This window comes from Lacerta agilis, chromosome 9 (assembly GCF_009819535.1).
Source record: "Lacerta agilis isolate rLacAgi1 chromosome 9, rLacAgi1.pri, whole genome shotgun sequence".
NCBI classification, from domain to species: Eukaryota; Metazoa; Chordata; class Lepidosauria; order Squamata; family Lacertidae; genus Lacerta; species Lacerta agilis.
Window position 1 is genome coordinate 35,356,296 of NC_046320.1, and position 21,809 is coordinate 35,378,104.

Genomic DNA, 21,809 nt, shown 5'->3' on the forward strand with positions numbered 1-21,809 from the left:
GCCACAAAGTTTAACTAAGAGGAGCTTTGCCTGTGTATAATTCTCTGCCTACTACACAGAGAAGGAGTGATTGACTGCAATCAGCTTTCCTGTTTCAAACAATAAAGACTTATGTTTCTTCATAACCAGAAATCTATTATCCTCTTTTGCCTTTCTGGTTCCCACAGAACATTTAAACAAACAGATTTAATTGTTCTTTCATCTTAATTATTTCTGCCTAAGGCCTTCCGCATAACACTTAGTGGTGATCTCCCAAAATCTCTGTAAGGCTCATTGATACTTTCCTACACAAAGAACCCTGTCACAAAGTGACAGATTACAAAGAGTAAAAGACAAACTAAACCACAATTATTTGAGTAGTAATTGGTGTGTGTGTTCATTCTATGCTGATGCTCGCCATATGAGTTTTTTTCTGCATTAAACACTAGCTCTAGTTCCTGGCTGGTTGGAGGAAACTGTAAAACCTTTAGGAAATGCCTTTCATTTTATTCCTATGCAATACCTTTAATTTGATTAAAGTAAGAACATAACTTTAGCTAGCTTTTCCATATGTGAAGAGTGGCCAATTACTTTGTCCTGAACTGGCTCCCCCCCCCCCAGGTGGCGAAACAGGAAAGAAGAAAGACTTATGAGTTTCTCATAAGCAAGCAGAAAAGTTGTGAAAACCTTGCAAATTTGCATCTGTATGCTGAATTGCATGACCCTGCCGCATAATCTTTGCCAGGGTTGCAGTGTATGGGGTTTTGGAGAGCACTTTTTTTTTTGGTCAAATCAGAGCCGAGGTAGGAAAGAAAAGGTTGAAGCTCATGAGAAAACAAAAAAGGAGGAAATGCTTATTATTCCTGTTATTTATTGAATTTATATACTGCCCTATACCCGGAGGTCTCAGGACAGTTCACAGAATAAAACCAAAATATAAAACCACAAAATAAATAATCAAAACAAAAACCCAATAACGCCCCCCTCCACCCACATTTTAAAAGGGCATAGGATGTCAATCAAATCAACCAAAGGTCTGGTTAAAAAGGGATGTTTTTGCCTGGTGCCTAAAGGTGTATAATGAAGGCGCCAGGCGTATTTCCCTGAGGAGAGCATTCCACAGACGGGGAGCCACTGCAAAGAAGGCCCGTTCTCATGTTGCCACCCTCCAGACCTCTCTAGGGGGAGGCACATGAAGAAGGTCCTCAGAAGATGATCTCAGGGTCTAGGTAGGTTCATATGGAAAGAGGCGGTCCTTGAGGTATTGTGGTCCTGAACCGTGGACGTGTGGAGAAGCAGTGTTCAAATAAAACACTAATGGTGCAATGCTGTGATATTTGGGAGGGTGTCACAGAAGCCAGAAAATATATCAGCTCTATCTCTCCAATGCTGAAGGCACAGCTCCATTGTTAGAAAGGGAGATCTGCCGTTGGAGCCTTCCTCCCCAATGCAGGCAGCTCCCCTGGTGCCCCGGTCCAACCCACTTTGGAGCTCCAACATTGGTAGGGCCAAGGTGGAAGCATTCTGTGGTGCACCAAGAATGACCCTAAGCCTTCCCAGTCTCCTGACATGCCACCCTACCAGGGCAAATGTAGGTGTGTTTATGAGCATGTGTAAACCCCTTCCTCCTCCTAGAAAATGGGGGTGGGGGAAAGGAATGTTGAAGACTGGACTCAGAGCAAGAACTGCAAAGCGGCAAAGCATTAAACCACTATTCCTTTTCTCACCACCCTGGGATTGTACTGTTAGGGAACATCTGTACTACAAAACTAGATGTACATCACATTCATTGTTGTCCAGAGAAGCTGGGAAAGTTTGCTTCTGTTAGAGTAGAGCTAAAATGAATTAAAATGTAAACGTGCAGCATATAGAAAGTATACTAAGAGAATTTGTAAGAAAAGTAATTCATTTCTGCCTCTTTCAGTAATAATAGACATGAGAGCAAGTATAATTATTCACTTGACCCTAAATACAGACCTTCCAAATGTCCCTATTTTCCAGGGACGTCCCTGATTTAAAGAAGCTGTCCCAGTTTCTGATTTGATCCCAGAATGTCCCACTTTTCCTTAGGATGTCCCTATTTTCATTGGATAAATGTTAGAGGGTATGTAAATATTGTTCCGCAAACCCCAGAAACCTTGCCAATGGTGTTTACTCCCTAGTAAATACAGTTAAAATTGCTGTGCTTTTTATGAAGATATATTTAACAGCTACTGTTATGGAAAATATTTTTCTTCCTAACCTCTGTTTGTTTAATTGACCAAAAGGTCGTAGGCGACCTTTACTTGAATTGGCCCCAAATTAAAAGACAAAGTGGGGAGGAAGGCAGAGGATGATTTTCCCTTTAAAGAGGATACATTTTCAACTTCCAAACTCCCCGTTCATGTGAATCCATGCAGAGAATAGTGCTTTCTCCATCCCTTTGCACCAACCATCTGCCCACTATAGGAAAGGGAGGATCTACTTCCTCTCTGGAAAACACAGGACTACCACTCTGGATTGGGTTCACATGACACCACCAAATATTTCCTCTTTGTGAAGAACAAGCGAGAACCAAGTGAAGCATCTATGCTAAACGCTCTGTAGAGTCGTGGGAAATCTTTTCCCATTACAGCTCACAGCGGGGTAATATTTACATTGTTGTTGTTTAGTCATTTAGTCATGTCCGACTCTTCATGACCCCATGGACCAGAGCACGCCATGCACTCCTGTCTTCCACTGCCTCCCGCAATATTTACATAGTCAATCCTTAATAAGATCCAAGTCAATTTGTAGGCACCTAAAGAAGCTGATGAAGCCATTACCAAGCTTGAATGCACACAGAAAGCGGTAAGCAACAAATGTTTCCTGATGGACAGGACTCCGTGCCATAAGTAGCTTATGGTTCTGTGAAGCACAAGGTGTGCATTTATATGGAACCAGTGAAGGGTGGCCTATTAAGTCGAATGGGACACTGCCCCGCCAATTTCAGTCAGCTCCCATCTGCCTGCCTTCTTACAGGCAGTCCACAAGGTGAGCCTGGCTGTCAGCTTCCTCTTCCTCTGTTTCAGTGTCGCTCTTGTAGAACTCAGCAGGGAGGATGATGGGACAAAACTAGAATTGGCTCCAACTATCATTGTCTCTAGAGATCCACGTTGGACTCCCTTGTCTTCTGCCCTAGCAGTCCCAATGGACACTGCATATAACAGTGCGGTGGAGCATGTAATATGTGGACCTGGGAGACCAGGGTTAAAACCGCACCTGGCCATGAAGCTCACTGGGTGACCTTGGGCAAGTCACTGGCTAACCTATCTCACAGGGTTGTTGTGGGGATTAAATGAGGAGTGGGGAGAACCATGTACCCCACATTGAGCTCCTTGGGGTGAGTGAGGTGGGATATAAATTCAATAAATAACAACATGACTGGACTTCTACAAATTCTCACCTCATCCCCCCCCCTACTTCTAAGGAGACTTTTAAAAAATGCATTGGCTTAATGATTTCCCGCTCTGGAGTGTAGGATTCAAACCAATGGCTTCAAGTTACAAGAAAGGAGTTTGACCTAACTTTCTGACTTTTGACAGTGGAATGGTCTCCCTCCTGAGGTTCTGGGCTCTCCTTCCTTGGAGGTTTTTAAGCAGAGGTTGGATGGCCATCTGTCATGGATGCTTTAGCTGGATTTCTGCATTGCAGGGAGTTGGACTAGATGACTATTGGGGTCTCCTCCAACTCTGGCGTTCTATGATTCTACAATTAATGTATTTTAGGATGCAATCCTATGCATGCCTACCTCCTAGGAGTAACTCTCATTAAACACAGTAGGACTTACTTCTGAGTAGCACAGATAGGATTGTTCTGTTGCTGATTTATGTTGCCCTGCGGGCCTAAAAATGACTTCATGCTTACGTTAGTTTAAGGGTTTAAAGTGGCTTAACTATGTATGCCACCTTTACAAATTTACAGCAGCTTAAGAGATTATGGACTCTTGTAAAGTCATAATAAGGCAGCTTTAACGGTCATTATGTTGTAAGGCTTTGTTCTGTTTTGTGCTCCTTTTAAAATTCCCCTAAATACATGCAGTTTAAAACCATGGGTCAATGTAATGAAGGGCAAAGGCTGAAGTGTCTACATTAATCAACTCACACGGAAATACCCAGCCTGCTAGTGCATGTTCTAAAATATGCAAGAAAGTCTCATTTGAAATTGTTGAGTGGATTCCAGTGAAAGGCACTTATCTAATTGTACAGTTTGTTCAAGAAGCCCAAACAGAAAACTTGTGTGTTTTCCTGTGTGTGTATTTCTTTTTTCAATACAGCTTTCCATTGAAAAAAAGCTAATTCTGTCCTTTGCCTCTGCTGCTACTGGCCCTTTTTGTATTGACTTTGCTTTCTTATCTGATAGCAATAAATTTCCACTAGGGTGGAAAACCAACTAAGCCAGTGACCCCTATTCCCCATGGCTTCCAGACAATGGAGAGGGGACCTTGCAGACACTCCAGCGGTTTCTAAGCCTCATTTGTGCACATTTTCATTCAGCAGTTTGGACTGTGTGCAATTAGAGAGAGTCTCTGTTTAAAGGGACCTCATGGGGTCACAACAGATCACTGGAGCAATAAATTACTGGTTCTTCAGAAGCAGAGGGAGCGTGGAAATTATGGGAGGGAGGTGGAGGGAGGTGAAAGGGTAAATGCAATAGAACTGAATGTAAGAATCTGACTCTTGAATGAAGAAATCAGCAGCCTTGTAAATATCAGCACTTTGGACAATGATGGCTATAGCAGAAGCTGCAAATTGGTTTGCTTACATTTAGGAGGTGTATGGTCGAGTCATTGCCTTCTACGTAAAAGTAACTGATGAGAAAAGGCCCGTAATGTTTTGCTCTCAAGGAGTGGGGAACAATCATTGCATCAAAGTGTGCTTAAATATGCAAGCCTACCCAGATCTTAAGTCACCAGTCAAAGAAAAGCAAACATACAGAATAAATGCAACATTATGCTACAGAACCACATTTTCTGTGCTCAGCTCCAACTGATCTGTGAATAACTACCAACACTTCCCTTTCCTACTCATCTCACCATAGGCTGGGCTGGCAATCCCATGCTTACCAGAGGCTGAAATGCATGAACCAGGTTGCTATGGCTTCCTGGTGCTCCTCAGTGTTTAGAATTGCTACAGGCTGTATCCGTGATTGCCTGTCTCACACATTGCATTGTCAGAACACATCTTGGTGTTTTGTTTTTTTTAAAATTGATACAACAACAAAAAAGGAAAACACAGATACAGAATTACACACAAGAATAACAATAAAGACAAAATTTTCTTAACAAACAATAAAACATAAGTTGTTCTTAACACTATAGACCCGACCTCCCGACTATTCCTTATTTCAATTTCATATTAATTATTGCCAATACACACTTTTATCATAATTTAACTTTTTCTTAATATATCTTAACGCTTATGTTTAACTTGCAACTACTATTGAAATTCCTCAAATGCTCCAACAGAGTTTAAACTACTGTAATTATATTTCAAATATTCTTTGAAAACCTCCCATTTTGAAACAAATTCTGGTTTGGGTTTATTCTTTATTTTTTTCTGATAGACCATCCAATTTGGCATATTCTGTCAGCTTTTGGATCCATTCATGTATAGAGGGAATTTCAATACTCTTCTATTTTGCTGTGATGAGAACTCTTGCTGCCGCCGTAGCGTATAAAAAGATACCCTTCATTTTTTGCAGAATATCCAAATCTGTAATTCCCAGGAGATAGGCCTCTGGTTTTTTTTTTATTAAAGGAGATCTTTAGCATTTTTTGCAGTTCTAAGTGAGTATTCTCCCAGAATACCTGTATTTTCTTACATAACCACCACATGTGGTAGAAAGTTCCTGAATTATCTCCGCATCTTCAGCAATTACTTGGTTTTTAAAGAGAGCTATGATGGCAACCTTAGGTTAAATTAAGACCAGGTAACAAGCATTTTTATTCAGTCAGGCAACTAAGTATCATATTCATATACCATGCTTAACATACCCCAAAACAACAGATAGTTGTGTTGCTTCATAGTGAAACATTCCAAAGTCAACAGTAGGGTGCCACGTAAAAATGTGCCAAAATATCACAAAATAGTACCAGGCCATCTGTTTCTCTCTCCCCACATCCTAGCCTGATGAGGAGTTCTGGAGAACTTGAAGACTTGCTTACTATTGATTGGCCCTAATAAATATTCCACTCTTCTCTGGATTTTGGATTAATGTCTCCAACAGCTGCAGCCCTAACTGTTCACAAAGAGTACAAAGCCACGTTGATTGAACTCAGTGGGACTTAGTCCAATGATTGCAAGCTAAACATATGATTTGATGATCGGGTGAGCAATATGGTGTGTGTATTATTTATTACATTCATATCCCAACTTTCTTCTCTGTTTCAGTGTATCTGAAGAAGTGTGCATGCACACGAAAGCTCATACCAAGAACAAACTCAGTTGGTCTCTAAGGTGCTACTGGAAAGAATTTTCTATTTTGTTTCGACTATGACAGACCAACACGGCTACCTACCTGTAACCAACTTTCTTCTGTCAAGGAATCCAAGGCATTATGGAATCATGTGAGGAAAAGGTCCTCCTAACAGAAAGGGGAATGCAGACAAAGTGGTTGCTTGTTATCCTCTAAAAGTCAGCACTAGGCAAACCATAGGAGAAATGCCTTGCTGTGCTTCATAGGGGTTAGGGCCTCCCAGAGCTCCTTTGGCCAAGCCAAGGAGGGCTCTTGAGGATGGAGTGTCCTCTAGTGTGTTCAGTACATGGGAAAATGCAGCCAAGGGCCATAAATATCTCATTAGTTTCATTCCCAATTAAGCGTGAAATGATGGCTCTTTATTGGAGTGAGAGCGTGGAGCAGAAGGAGAGGAGAGCTGGGTCGAGCCACGGAGGAGAAGGAAGGCAGGAAGGACTTGCTGGGGATATAATCTCTTGGCAAAGACCTCCCTTCTCTTCACAAGCCCTTTCCATCTTGTCATACAATATGGATACCTGTGTCATCCATGTTGCTGCTCTCTGGGCTCTCAACCCAATCCTGTGGTTCCACGCCGCCCCCGCCCCCCCCCCACAGAGTTACAGTTTCCAGCACCCTTAACAAGCTTCCCAGGATGCATTGGAGAAAGTCATGTGTGTTGAATGTGCTTTTAATGTATGGTGTGGATCTGAGAATAAGAACATAAGAAGGATGGCTGGATCAGGCCAATGGCCCAACTAGTCCAGCAGCCTGTTTTCACAGGTTTCAACCAGATGCCTGTGGGGAAACACACTAGCAGGACCCAAGTGCCACAGCATTCTCCCCTCTGGCAGTTTTTAAGAACTGGTATTCAGAAGTATTACTGCCTCTGACTATGAAGACATAGCATAGCCATCATGGCAAGTAGCCATCAATAGACTTATCCTCCATGAATTTATCTAATCCTCTTTGAAAGACATCCAGGTTGGTGGTCCACTCTCTTTTGTCTACTCTATGATAATCTATTATGCGATACTCCTCAGTACAGTGGTACTTTTGTTGTCAAATGGCTTGGCTCCCGAACAAATCAGCTCCTGAATGCCGGCGCAAACCCAGAAGTAAGTGTTCCGGTTTGCGAACGTTTTTTGGAAGCCGAACTTCTAACGCGGCTTCCGTGGCTTCCGCTTGAGTGCAGGAAACTCCTGCAGCCAATCGGAAGCCGCGTCTTGGTTTTCAAACGGTTCCGGGAGTCGAATGGACTCCCAGAACAGATTAAGTTTGACAGTCAAGGTGTCGCTGTATATACAGGTACAGGAATGTGCTGACAATTCTCTAAGGTAAGAAGCTCACATGTATTTGGGGGTGAAGGGTGTTCATGTTTGGCTTTAGAAATATGTTTCATGGGCAATATAAAACATTTATTACCTCACAGAACTGCTGTCACCAGTTCCCTTTCCCATGTGAAATAGAGAGGTAGAGATGGGGGGGGGGGCTGAATCCCAGAAGAGATGACATTATGGACCACCGGTTGGGCTAGGGGAAGGCAGCCCTTGGATGCAGTCTGTGTAGCCTATTCCCAAAAAGCCAGCTTGTGTGTCATACTGTCCTATTACAGCACTAATCACATCTGGAACAGAATAAGGGTGTTTATAATGCCAGCTCCATGACCTGTGGGAGCTGGCATTATGCCTTTTGCATATGTTAGTTATTTTGTATGAGCCCACTACTAAAAGTCAGACATATATAACAGCATATTTATTGGCAAACATTCTGCATAGCACCAAACACAGCGTCCTCATCTGTGTACACAGGAACCTTTGAGCAATATGAATGGTCCTTCTGGTTTAAAGCTAAGCTGCCTTTCAGAAAAGCTTTATATACTGGTGTGTTATTGCTCCTGTCCTATTCTTTAAAACTGATGGTCCTGAAACACAATTTCACTTAGAAAGGCTGAAATGCAATACCAGTTTTTAAAAGGGGAAACTGGAGCCTTGGGCAAAATCTAATCCTATTCTTAAAATCATTTCATGGAAGCAAGAAAAAAGAAATCTTGAAGCTATCCTAATAAAGCCGAACTTGTGAAATCCCTTTACTAGAAAATGTCATTTGATATCAAACCTTCCCTGGTATCTCTGCAAGGGGGCAAATGTGTTAAAGGGCAGGTGCCCCCAATTTAACCCTTAGCTTGGTGTATTTCTTAACAAGGAATTTCTTATCTTCCTTGTTGTGAGAAAAAGAGAACCAAAGAGATATAGCAGGAAACAGAAAGGGAGAAAGAGAGATGCAAAATTGATCTGGCAACTTGTTTGTTGCTTAGTTGTGTTTTATTTAACAACATTTCATTTTTGGTTTCATGAAAGTATTCTGAATTAAGAAGGAAATATTTCTAAATAACCCTAACATGTACAAAGTGCTACAGAAGTGTTTCCCAACCAGGGGCCCCCAGGATATTCCAAGGGAGGTAGAGGTGAAAATCATGTAAATGGGGGGCCACAGCACAAGAATAGGGGGCCACAGAGGGAAGTGAGAAGTGAAGGGGGGAAATAATAATTATTATTATTTTTAAAAATCCTTATTGGCTGGCTATCCACTTGGCCAATCACAAGCGGGTAAGGGGGCAGCCCACCATGTGCATTTTCTTTCAGCAGTCCTGGTTTGTTTACGGCAGGAGAGGGTGATTGCTGAGGCTCCCATTTTGACCAGTATAGCCCGCAATCCAGAACCCCCAGGTCAGGTAAGTGCAGGGGTGGAGTGGCAATGGATAGGGTTGGGCAAGCCAGAGCTGCTTGTTGCTGCCACCAGTGCTGGGCCCAGTGGCAACCTGGACCTAACTCTGCAAGGTGCAGGGTGCAATCCACCCCAGTGCCTAGTGCATCAGGGCCTTTGGAAGTTACTGTACCTTTCTACCAGTAAGGGGGGTTAGGCATAGCCAGGATTTTTGTTAGAGGGGCAGGCTTTTGTTAAGGGGGGCAGAACCTCAGATTTGTATTTATTTTTACTTATTTGGGGGGCAGTCCCCCCCCCGGCTATGCCCATGGGGGGACACAGGTAGGAAACAAGGTGAGAAGGGGGTCGTGGTCAGGAAAAGTGTTGGGAAACACTCCTATACAACACGAAAATTGTTCAGAAACTTCAGCTGTGCAGCACACCAAACAGTTGGGGTCAGCAAACGTTTTCAGCAGGGGCTGGTCCACTGTCCCTCAGACCTTGTGGGGGGCCGGACTATATTTTTTTTGGGGGGGGATGAATGGATTCCTATGCCCCACAAATAACCAAGAGATGCATTTTAAATAAAAGAACACATTCTACTCATGTAAAAACACACTGATTCCCAGACCATCTGCGGGCCGGATTTAAAAGGCGATTGGGCCGGATCTGGCCCCTGGGCCTTAGTTTGCCTACCCATGGTTTAAATCAGAGGTCGGCAATCTCTGGCCCGTGGGCCGGATGCGGCCCACAAAGGCCGTTTTACAGCCCACAAGCCACCTGCCAACCGAGCCGTCCACTCGGCAAGTGCGACACAGGGACTTGCCGAGTGGCACCAGACATGCACAGCACGATGCCAAAAATCGCATCTGCACAGGCGTGATTTTCGGTGTCTGGGCATGTGCAGACACGATTTCCAGCGTCACGGACATGCGCAGATGCAATTTTCGGCATCGCGCTGCGCATGTCCGGCCCATGGACACTCTCCGTGGGCTTGATCCAGCCCATGGCCGGATAACCTTGTCAACGCCTGGTTAAAATCATACGACTCCTCCCACTCAAATCCTCGGAATTGTAGTTCATCAAAGGCACTGGGAATTATAGCTCTGTGATGGGTAAACTACCATCTGAGACACATAGCTTTTATCGTACCCTAAAATTTGGTAAGAGAGGCTGTCTCTCACTTAGTGGGAAATATTTGGAAACATTGCTACTTGGTTTCTTATTGATCCCATGCAGCAATCCTCTGTTATCTTATGTTGCCACACTCCCTGAGATCTACGGATGAAGGGTGGTATACAAACAACAGCAACAACATACATACATACATACATATTCAATAAAGGCCTAAACCACATCTAGAAAGTTTTTATGCATGCACTAATCAAGTGTAAAGAACTCAAGCTATGCACACTGGGGGAGGAAGAGGGGGGGCGGTGGGAACGCACTGTCCCGGTGGGGTTCCATTGCAGTTGCCCCCACCCGCGCTGAGCTCCTCGCCCCCGCAGGTGGTGTGCCCCGCCCCCGGGACGTGCGCCAGCCGGCCCCGCCCCCACCTGCTCTCCACCCCCGGTGCCGGAGCATGACGCTCTGCCACTGGCTACACATGCATGTCTTTGGTATGGGAAGGCGGAAATTTATAAAAAGTTTTATGAACCATATCCTTAGGAAGAACCTGTATAGAGTTTGGGAGAAATGTAAAAATCCGCTGTAAAGGAAAACACCTTTTTGGCTATCTCCTTTCGAGGCTATTACAATTAGAGTTAATATGGATAGACAGTGGGCAAATATGGATAGACAGTGGGCAACTTACAGGGAATTGCTACATTTTATGGTGTGGGGGGGGGGGAGGCAAACAAATCAATGAAAATGTAAGGAGCCATAGTTACAGGTAGGTAGCTGTGTTGGTCTGCCATAGTCGAAACAAAATTTAAAAATTCCTTCCAGTAGCACCGTAGAGACCAACTAAGTTTGTTATTGGTATGAGCTTTCATGTGCATGCACGCTTCTTCAGATATCAAGCTCATACCAATAACAAACTTAGTTGGTCTCTACGGTGCTACTGGAAGGAATTTTTTATTTTATTTTGTAAGGAGCCATGTTATGGATTTCATGTTAGGAATCATTAGGAAAGAAATAGAAATTAGAGCTATGAATATTGTAAAACTATTGTGCAAATCTATGGCATAACTTGACAGTACACTTGCAGAACTATGTGGAGTTCTGGTTACCACACCTTAAAAAGGGATATTATGGAGCTGGTACAGAAAGGGCAACCCATATGACCATGAACAGGAACAACTGCCCTCGGAGGAAAGGTTGCAACATTTCAGGCTTTCAGATTGGGGAAAAGGTGAGCAGACGGCACATGACAGAGGCGCGTCAATTATGTCATGGTGTGGGGAAAGTGGGGGAATGTGCTTTCCTGCCTTTCTAGTAATACTAGAAACCAAGTCATCCCATGAAGTTAAATATTGGAAGATTCTGGGTAGACAAAAAGAGATACTTCTCCACAGAGCACGTAGTTAAACTGCAGAATATGCTGCTCTAGGATGCAGCAATACAGTAATAGCCTCCAATTTAGGTTCCTTCCAGATAGTGGCTGAATAATGGAAGCAGCAGGTCATTCACTGCAAATTACTTTTAGGCTTTTCAGATTTTCCAATGAAACAGTTTATCTTGGGGAGTGCATATGCCATTCCGCCTCATGAAACCAGTTCAGCTCGCCCTAGTTTAAACACATGCACGCGCGCGCGTCCCGAAACATTTTCTGCGAGAGTTTTCTCGCCAGGAAGACCAACCACGAGGGGAGAGACCACTGGGGGGGGGGGGAGACCCCCTCAGCTAGTGGCGGCCAATCCCTGCCGGCAGATTGTCAGACTGCTCCGCCCACGGGCCCCTCTCGATTTGCATAAGAAAACTGCCAGAAAGCTCCGCTGCGCTTCGCGTCTGGGGTCAGTGTGGCCGTCGGCGCGGAGAAGGAGCGCTCTGCAAAAAGCTGCATGCAGCCTGCGAGAAGCTGAGCGTTGCGCGCGCGCTCTTCCCTCCTCTGCACCCCCCCTCTCTTTCTTTCTGCCTTTTTGCAGCCTTCGGATACCCTCCCCGCCGCAGCCTCCTGGATCCCCAGAAGAGCTAAACCCTTTTGAAAGCAGGCCCATCCCTGCAGCCTCCAGATTCCTCTCCCCGGACCCGCGATGCAGCGTCGCGCCCTTTTCCTGTGCCTGCTGGCTCTCGCCACGCCTTGCATCGGCTCGGCGCGGGGTCTCTTCCTGTTCGGGCAGCCCGAGTTCTCGTACAAGCGCTCCAACTGCAAGCCCATCCCGGCGTCGCTGCTGCTGTGCCGCGGCATCGAGTACCCCAACATGCGGCTGCCCAACCTGCTGGGCCACGAGACCATGCAGGAGGTGCTGGAGCAAGCGGGCGCCTGGATCCCGCTGGTGCAAAAGCAGTGCCACCCGGACACGCGGAAGTTCCTCTGCTCGCTCTTCGCGCCCGTCTGCATCGACGACCTGGACGAGACCATCCAGCCCTGCCACTCGCTGTGCGAGCAAGTCAAGGACAGCTGCGCGCCCGTCATGTCCGCCTTCGGCTTCCCGTGGCCGGACATGCTGGACTGTAGCCGCTTCCCGCAGGACAACGACCTGTGCATCCCGCCGGCCAGCAACGAGCACGTCCTGCCGACTCCCAGAGAAGGTAAGAGGGCGCCTTCGGGTACCGATTGCCAGCAGGGTGAGCCTCCCGGGGCGGGCGCAAGGACGGAGTTTGCTCGATGGGGAGCGCGCACTAGGCACGCCTGCGGGAAACAGATTCCCAACGACGATCGTGGGCATTTCCAATGGGCTCCTCGTCACATTTCCTAGGGGATAAGCGCCACTGAAAGCAGGGGCACTTACTGAGTGAATAACCGTGCAGAGGAATGCTTCGGAAGTCTCTCTGGGAGGGAAGGATTGGCTACCCCTTGAAGTGCATAATTGGAAGTAACCCCGTTGAGTTCAGTGGCGTTACTCCGAAGTGAATGTGCCCAGGGACTGTGCAACCAAGCAGCCTGACTTACTTGGGGACAAATCGCAATGCGTTGACTTGGGTTTTTGCGCAGGTGAGCATGAATCAGATTGCAGGCTTAAGCTGCCAACCTGAGGACACTTACCCCAGAGTAAGTGCTACTGAAGCCAGTAGACTCGCCTGGATGGATAAGAATGTTTAGGAGTGAATTGCTTGCCCCCACCCCCGTTTTTTAAAAAAGGAATAAGGTATCAAAAGTAGCAAAGCCACATAATAAAAGCCCTCTTCTTATCAAATATCTCAGCTTTAATAAATGGCATCTTTTTTGGAAGAGAAGAATCAGAGCCTCCTATAGCACAATGGAACTCTGTTACTTTTGAACCTCCAGGGTTCTACTATAGATATTGTATGCTTCAATCACTCCAGAACCTCAGATATGTTTTCAGACCATCGCAGCACCAAACAATGATTCAGTGGATGCCCCTTACTCCAGAAAACTACAGTTTAACAAAGCAAACGCCACAGGTTTATAATTTTCCAAGGTCTGAAATGCTCAGTGCAGTCCTAAGCACAGTTAATAAGAATGAAGCCAAGCTGAATTCATTGAGACTTACAGTGGAATCTTAAATATGTATGCTCAGAAATAAATGACTTTGAGTTCAGTGGGGCTTGCTCCCAGGTACCGTAAGTGGGTTTGGAATTCATCTGTTAAGCTTATAGTACACTTAGTAGTGTGTAATTGTCAAGCTGCAAATAGGTTTTTTCAAATCTACAACTGCAGATTTGTTCATTCAGAGAAAGTCCCATAAATCACATAGTAAGCATGCTTATAGGATTACAGTCTTAGACCTGATGAACTTCAGTGCAATCTTAGTAGCCCAGTCCATGTTCGCATGGAAGTAAATTTCATTTAATGAGAGTGGGCTTACTCACAAGTTGTGTTATTCACAGTACTCTGTAACTGTAATATCAAACATCATATTCAACCCATTAGCTCATGCTCAGAGCAAACCCATTGAAACAGGCTTAAGTAAGCTCATTGACTGCAGTGAGTCTCATCTAAATATGACTTAGTTGGATGTCCTGCTGCTCAGGTTGTCCTATTTAAACTGGCTAGCATTGTTTTAAACTGTTGTGGAGGTTTGCATTTTGTTTAATTGATGGTTTCTCTCACCCACCCCTACTGATAAGAATATGGAGAGGGCACATACTAAATACATTTGTTGACAAAGGAATCAAAGAGTGTCAAAGTCATGTATTCTCATTTTAAATACATAAATAAAATCCTTTCAGCCACAGTTTAGATGGTTTTAATTAGCTAGGTGGGGGGAAAGAGAGAGAGGGAGGGTGACACTTTCCCAAGTTTTTAAATAAAGGAGAGAAAAGAAGAGGGCAGATTTCTGAAGCAAACCCATCAGGGAAACCTTGTGTATTGTATTGTCACTCTCTTTCCCTCCACTCAATGCCCCCCATCAAGGCATTGATTTCTTTTCCTCCTAAGGATGGTGGGTGGGGGGGGAGAGAGAGAGCTTTAATCTCCTTCACATCTATTGCCTTTTCAATATCCCATCGAGCCTTCCCACTGAATTCGCAAGATATTTCTTTAGCATGACTGTTTAGTTTTCTTTCAGCTATTATTATTTCTAAACTAAAACAAAATGCTTTTACTCTTTTAAGCTCAGAATACACTATAATTTGTCCCTGTAGCTTCTGACGAAGGCATTGAGGGCTATACATCTTGCTTTCTGCTGTTCCCCCCCCCCTTTGTATTTCACAGGTTCTTCCCTCTTGCCTTAAAGTTGGTTCAACACAGCTGATGTGCAGAGCAATCCCATGTATTGCTTTGCTTGGAAGTAAGTCCCACTGTGTTCAGTGTGGCTTACTCACCAGATATTCAGCACTGGATCACAACTTTATGGGTTTGGGAGCTGATTTATGGAACTGGTTCAAGAATAAGGCAGAATCTGGTGGCCACAGCTGTGTGTGTGTATGTGTGTGTGAGTGTGTGGAGTATACTTTGTTTCCAAACGCCACCTGCTGTTCTCTTTTGAACATCTCTGCTGAATTATTTTCTTTCTTTCTTTCTTTAAATATATTTCATTCTAGCACCAAAAGTTTGCGATGCCTGCAAAAGCAAGAATGAGGATGACAATGAAATAGTGGAAAACCTCTGCAAAAATGACTTTGGTAAGTTGTTGTTGTTTGAAGTCACTCTAATTAAAAATGGGGAAGAGTTGTCATACTGTCTGCTATGATAACCAAGCAGTTTTGCAAGACACATACGGAACCAGCATTTAGCTTTCTTCAGAATCAAGTAGATTCAGGCATATTGGTATTAGCAATGGGACAATCAAAGCCGGTTAGGATAAGTAGTGCCAATAGGGTAGCAAGTTTCCAAGTTGTTTAGAGTTAGAGCCTTTGAATAAACACGGCAACCATGTTTTGCTTCTTATTAACAAGGTGAATGTCAGTGTGGCTTATAGTACCTGTGTAGCGTCAGCATCTGTTGTTGAAAGCTATGGTGGAAGACAAACTGCACGAGGTCTCTATTGGTAGCAGTCAAGCACTCAGTATCAGCAGCAGTGGATAGATCTATCCCTACCATGTACCTCATTTTCCTCCTTCCCTGCATAGGAGCAACTGGCATACATTCTCTTATGCAGAAGAAAGTATTAAGGTATAAGCACCTCCTCCTCCACTCCTTTTACATTTTGCATAATATACTTTGTCCCATGGCAGTCAATAGAGATCAGATTGATTTTCTGTGGCTTCTACCTTCGCCGTACTATTGCTGCCATCTTCATCTGTATAGTCCCACCCTAGGTCCCATAGCCTGGTCACCGCTGAATGTGACAGATCACAGCAACTTTTCTAGACACATAAAATATTTGTGTATTTTTAAAATCATCTGCAGTAATGCTGGAGCATCACAGCATCTTCTGTAGATATGCATGGCATTCTCTACCATGTGTACCAAAGGCAACAACATATTTTAAAGTCTGTTCCACATATACTTTGCTGACCGTTGCTTGTGTGCTACACCGATACTCATGGATGGATGCAACAGGGAGCCTTTCAAAGTAGACCCAGGCAGCAGAGCTGTGCTGAGGACCTTGGCTCCATTCTGTTTCCCTTCTGATCCTTCTGCAGGGGGAGGGGGTTGGGTGGGAGGGGGGGCTGAACTCCTGTCCTGCTGTGAATCTGAGAGCATCAGGCTTTATCCTCTCCAGTTCCCATCTTCTCATGGAGAGGGAGGGAGGGAATGCTGAGCACCCAGTCTGATGGGAACGAAGTCAGAAAGGGATTCCTCCTGACTTGGATTATAGGGCGGTGAGAAAGCTGAAAAGATGTGAGAGGGGGCTGAGGTTTGTCCTCATTTGTTTCCAAACCACCTGGTCTTTATGGCGTTTCTGACATGCAAAGTGCTTTACAGATCTTAACATTCATCCCCAAGAGTCACGGCAAAGCCTTTGCATTCCAGAGTTGTTCTTTTTTAAAGTTTCCTCAGAAAACCCAGCATGCCACGAACTGCAGCCCAACTGCTTTGGCAGAAGCAGATTGAGAATGGCAGCGTTGAGGTGAGATGGGTGGCATATCCTTACAAGACATAAACATTTCTGGGCTGGTAATTGGAAAAGCCTCTTGAGTGAGGCAGATAACATATGAGAAAATAGTTGGCATAGAAATAAAGATTATTATTATAAACATATGCTATAATTTTATCAGATTGGAGATGGGAAAGTATTTGTGGTGGAATTTACAGGGACAATATTCTTATCAGAAGGGAATTGCAAAGACAATGAGTTACGGTACTGGTTGTGTAACTAGTCTTTTAAGTTTTCATGTGGCACATCCAGTATGAGATATTCAGATAAACATTTTCTTGGTGGCTTTTTTTTTGTGTGTGTGAAGCATGCCGTGTAGGTTTCTTAATGAGCCTTGTGTTCCTCCCACCTCCTTCCAGTTATTTTTCCAAATCAAATGCAGATGTTGAACCAATTCTCCTTCTCTTTGGCCTGTTCTTTGGCATACAGTACGCAATCATTGTTGGTTCCTTGCAGGCTCACCTAAGAATCTTTCTAACCTCGTAAATTAAGCCTCGAGATCTCGGTAACAGCCGCGATCAGATTCCCTATGAATCGAAGGCCGCCTCCCCCCCTCCACCCCAGCAGCTTTGGTGAGAAGACATTGTGCCAAGTTGAAACCTTAATGCATAATTAATGTACAAAAATGGGGGGGGGGCTTGGTTCCCCCTCCTCCTGTGTTTGCAAACTAGAGAGAGAGAGAGAAAAGCTGGAGAAAAAAAGGCCCACTTAGAAAAGTTTTGTTTAAAAGAGAAAGAAAGAAAGAAACACACCCCAAGGTTGATTCAAACTGAAATGACTTGCATGCCCTTGGTGGCTTTAGAAATGGAGCCACCTGCTGTCCATTCTGTCAGCCCCTGACAGTTTAATTAGCAATAGAAGACCTCCCTCCCCAGGTTCTCTTTATCTGCACTAATGGGAAAAACCTCGCTCTCTCGCTCTCTTTCTTCCTTTCAACATGCCCCCGCTCCCCGTTATCCCTATTAGCCCTGAAGATAAAAGTGAAGGAGATCGCCTACATCAATGGGGACACCAAGATCACTCCGGAAACAAAGAGCAAAACCATCTACAAGCTGAATGGGGTGACAGAAAGGGATCTGAAGAAAACGGTGCTTTGGCTCAAAGGTGGCCTGCAGTGTACCTGCGACGAGATGAACGATATAAATGCACCCTACTTAGTGATGGGACAGCGGATGGCTGGCGAGCTGGTGATCACCTCCGTCAAGCGATGGCAGAAAGGCCAGCGGGCATTCAAGAGGTTCTCACGCAGCATTCGCAAACTGCAGTGCTAGTTGCTTGCCACGTTTGGCCCTGTCTAGTCACCAGCCTCAAGTTCTTCCAGGCGCCTTGCACCTCCTGGCTTCCACTGCAAAGCACAGCAGGCGTGGGAGAGGAAACGTCGTTTCTTTCTTTCTTTGGGGTGGGGGAGGAGGGAGAGGAAAGGGGAGCCTCCCCTCCCCAATTTTGTACATATAGTAAAACTCTCATTACAAAAAAAACAAAAACATGAATACTTTTTATGATTGTATTAAAGTATCTTGCTTAGAGCTAGCTATTTGCATCGGTGCAAAATGTGACTTTAATTTTTTTAATCTTTTGTTTTGGTTTTTCCATTTTGAACAGTCCTTCAATGCGGCTAACGTTTCTGTATAGGTTATATCACACGTTAGTTTTGTTAATCATCAAGTCCAGTTTGTCAGGTTCAGTTTTGATGCGGTGCGAAAAGGGCTCCATGAAATGATGTTGCCCTTTCTTTCTTGTGATAGATCTTGAGAAGATAGTAAACCCCTGATATGGCTACTTTCTGGTCTATTTGAAAGGGAATCTGACAACGATGTCAAGTCACTTTATGAGGCAAAGGAGAGCTAGGATTGCCACATATACACTTTTCCATTTGGGGCTACAATTCAACACAGAGTTAAAGAGATTGCTTTAAGTCCTCTGAGTTCGGTGGGCTTGCACACAGCTTATAGTTACAATCCTGGAGTTTGTACTTAGTGGGGCTTACTTCTGTAAACATGCCTAGGATTGCACTATAAATCTGTGTTGAATTGTGGGCATTCTGTTTCATTTTGACCTTGAATATTGGACCACATTTTACCCAAGATAAACATGTCCCCTATTTTTATTCACTATAGGGAAAGTGCGATTGTCACATGTGCTACTTATGCAGGAACTGCGTCAATAAAGGCATATTAACCATTTGCACACAGTATTTTATACAAACCTGTTAATAGTTTTAAACTGACTCAATGCACATTTGAGGAAGGTTTCTTTTTGTGCTATTTTGGTACTACTGCCTTCACAAATTAAACCTTTCCTTAGTCTAACTGTAATATAAGTAGTGGCTATTCTGAAAGAGTTGTAAAATATTACTTTAACAAACCTTGTAAATATTCCAGATAAACCTTATATTCTTGTATATAAACTTTACATCATAGTTTACCCTTTGTCTTTGTTCTTTGGGGGATCAAATGAGGCTGTGAGCAGTAAGTCTTACCTCCCTACTATCTAGCCATTTTTATTTTACTTGTCCTACAACCAGAACTTTTTATTTATCCTCTGCCCCACCAACATTGGCCCATGAAAGCCTGCAGTATTATATACGTTTGTATCCTTAGATGTAATATATCCATCCCGTTTAGATGTGACCACAGCATGGTCCGCAAATACATTAAGGTGGGTAATGTGGTAAATTAAACTTCAGCGAAATCTCTTACTGAAGTAGCATTTGTAGGTGTCCAGGATAGAATGCTTTTAAAAGATGCAGATGAAATTGTTCGGTTTGAGCTACTCCATGCACTTTCCTCAAACATACATTGAATGCTTCCCTGGCCATTTCTTTATTGCTGAAGTTCTTTTTCACTTCCAGCACTATTCAACTTAGGACAGCCAAAACTCTGAACGATCTTCAGGAAAGAGCCGACAAAGATTATGCATGAGTCGTGTAGGCACGGTCTTTTTGCACTCTCCGTGTAAACATCTTCAGAAACATGGAACAGCTCTTGTTTGGTAAAATACACATGGATGAGGTTCTCATCAAGGTCATGCACCAAGCTCTCAACAAGCGCTTTCAAAGTCACACATGTAGTACAAAATGTTGGCTCAATCCAGTGGGAAGAAACAAGTGCTCCAAAGTTATTCTGTGATGAAGACCCAGGGCTGAAACAAAAGGACAGATTGGGTTGTCCCCTCAACAGAGAATAAATGATGTCAGGGGTCTGAGTACACACACAGCTTCAGCTTTGCGGTTGGGTTCTGTTGGAAATGGCGTTCTCTTGTGAGACGGCGAACTCCAAGACATCTGAGATTCTTCCCAATGGCTCTCTCTCTCTGGCTGGCATGTTCCTTCAGTCCAGAGTGCCTAAATCTGTGACCCTTCTCTTATGAAAAGAGCACACATGTCTTCTAGCATCACACAGCAAGAAGAAGGAAACATCCGTAGATCTAAACTACATTTATTTATGGTATATATACAGAGACTCCATAATCACGTCTGTGTTCTCCGAGCTCCGGCAGAACAAGCTACAAACTGCGACACTGCAGAAGTGAAACTAAAACTTACAATAACAACACTCAGGCAGAAGAGATAAGACAGTCTTCCATTCCCACACACTCTCAGACACTCATGTGATTTATACTAATCATAATAGCAAGCTGTAGCAGCTCAGGATAAATAAAATCCTAACAGGTTCCACAGCTCAGCACAGAGAAACATTGCATATAGCAGCTATTAGTGTGTGCAACAATCATGCCTTGCCATTACAGAATGCTAATAGAACAAAACGCCCACAGTTCAATAATCTTACATAGCCCTCCAGATGTTGGACCACAACTCTTGTTATCCCTGGCCATTCCTAGAGATCACCGAATTGTAAAGTTGGAAGGGAACTTGGCAGTCATCTAGTCCAACCCCCTGCAATGCAGGAATCTTTTGCCCAATGTGGGGCTCAAACCCCTGAGATTAAGAGTCTTGTGCTCTACCAACTGAGCTATCCCAGGCAATGCTGGCTGGGGCTGATAGGAGCTAGAGTCCAGGGCCAAAGGTTTTCTCGACCCTGTTTTAATTTCTTCCTCCAAAAAGGGATATAACAAGCTTTTGAGGAGACGGTTGTTCAGAAATGATACACTTTATTCTATACACTGTTATTTTCATTCATTGGCATTTTAAAAAGAATATTGGTTTCCAGCACAGTTATAGTTGTGGTTTAGATGGCAACAAAAGTTTTTCTCTTGACTTTAAATACAGGTTAGACAGTGGACAGCCACCTTCCCTTTAAGCCTAAATTAATATGCCCTGCTTTGCTGTGAACCTATGAAACATTGCCTGTGGATCCTTTTTTGTTTTGGAGTAAGGTTAATTGCAACACACAGTACTTAACCTCATTTCATAAGGTATGGGTTTTGTTTAAGCCATTATTTAAAAGATTATTTAAAATGTCTCCGAAGATGTTTAAATATACAAATATGTAAAATGGTTAAAAATACTGCACTAAAGATTTAAGAACCATAGGTTTCCGGTGGAACTTCCGAGTAGAAACAATCCTTGCCCAATAGGTAGTTACTCTTTTTCACAGAGCATACCCCAGCACATGCATATCCCATTATTTGGGTACAGCTTCCAAGAAATGAGATTCCAAGCCAGTAAATCTCATACGGTGACTAGGTCATGGGAAGCTGGTGTTTAGGTCGCCACCCTGTCAGAAGTGAGCACCCAGAAACAAAGCTACACAAAGCGTTAAATCGACGGGTGATTTCCAGGTCACAGGGTGTCACAGACAAAACAGGTTCTAAGCAAAAATACAATCGGCGGAACCCTTAATAAAGTCTGCGAAGCCCTGCATGAGGACGCTTTCTCTGCCATCACCAAATCTAGTGAAGGATCCAGAAGTGGGCAATTAGCGTTAGGCCACACAACTCAATTACCCTGCAGCGATGCTGATCTTGCAAAATACCGGCCGATATCAAAACGCAGCACCGAAGTTCCAGTACATAATAGCCTTGCAAGACGGTTAATCTGCATAAGAGGGTAAAGTGCATTGTGCTCACTTCGTCAAATCTTGGCTT

The 21,809-nt window shown here is 44.0% G+C and overlaps 1 protein-coding gene across 1 annotated transcript; it reads left to right on the top strand.

Moving 5' to 3' along the window:
- Nucleotides 1–12,194: 12,194 nt before the first annotated feature.
- SFRP2 (secreted frizzled related protein 2) lies at nt 12,195–19,187 on the top strand. Its single transcript, XM_033159895.1, has 3 exons — nt 12,195–12,849; nt 15,265–15,345; nt 17,730–19,187. The coding sequence occupies exons 1-3, from the start codon at nt 12,351–12,353 to the stop codon at nt 18,032–18,034; spliced, it is 885 nt and encodes a 294-aa protein (XP_033015786.1). The 5' UTR covers nt 12,195–12,350; the 3' UTR covers nt 18,035–19,187.
- The last annotated feature ends 2,622 nt before the right edge of the window (nt 19,188–21,809 follow it).

Bases quoted from the DNA above. Each gene is read 5' to 3' on its own strand.
- SFRP2 (XM_033159895.1), top strand. From the start codon at position 12,351: ATGCAGCGTCGCGCCCTTTTCCTGTGCCTGCTGGCTCTCGCCACGCCT. The intron at 12,850-15,264 runs GTAAGAGGGCGC...ATTTCATTCTAG, and splicing joins CCTGCCGACTCCCAGAGAAG to CACCAAAAGTTTGCGATGCC. The intron at 15,346-17,729 runs GTAAGTTGTTGT...TATCCCTATTAG, and splicing joins CCTCTGCAAAAATGACTTTG to CCCTGAAGATAAAAGTGAAG.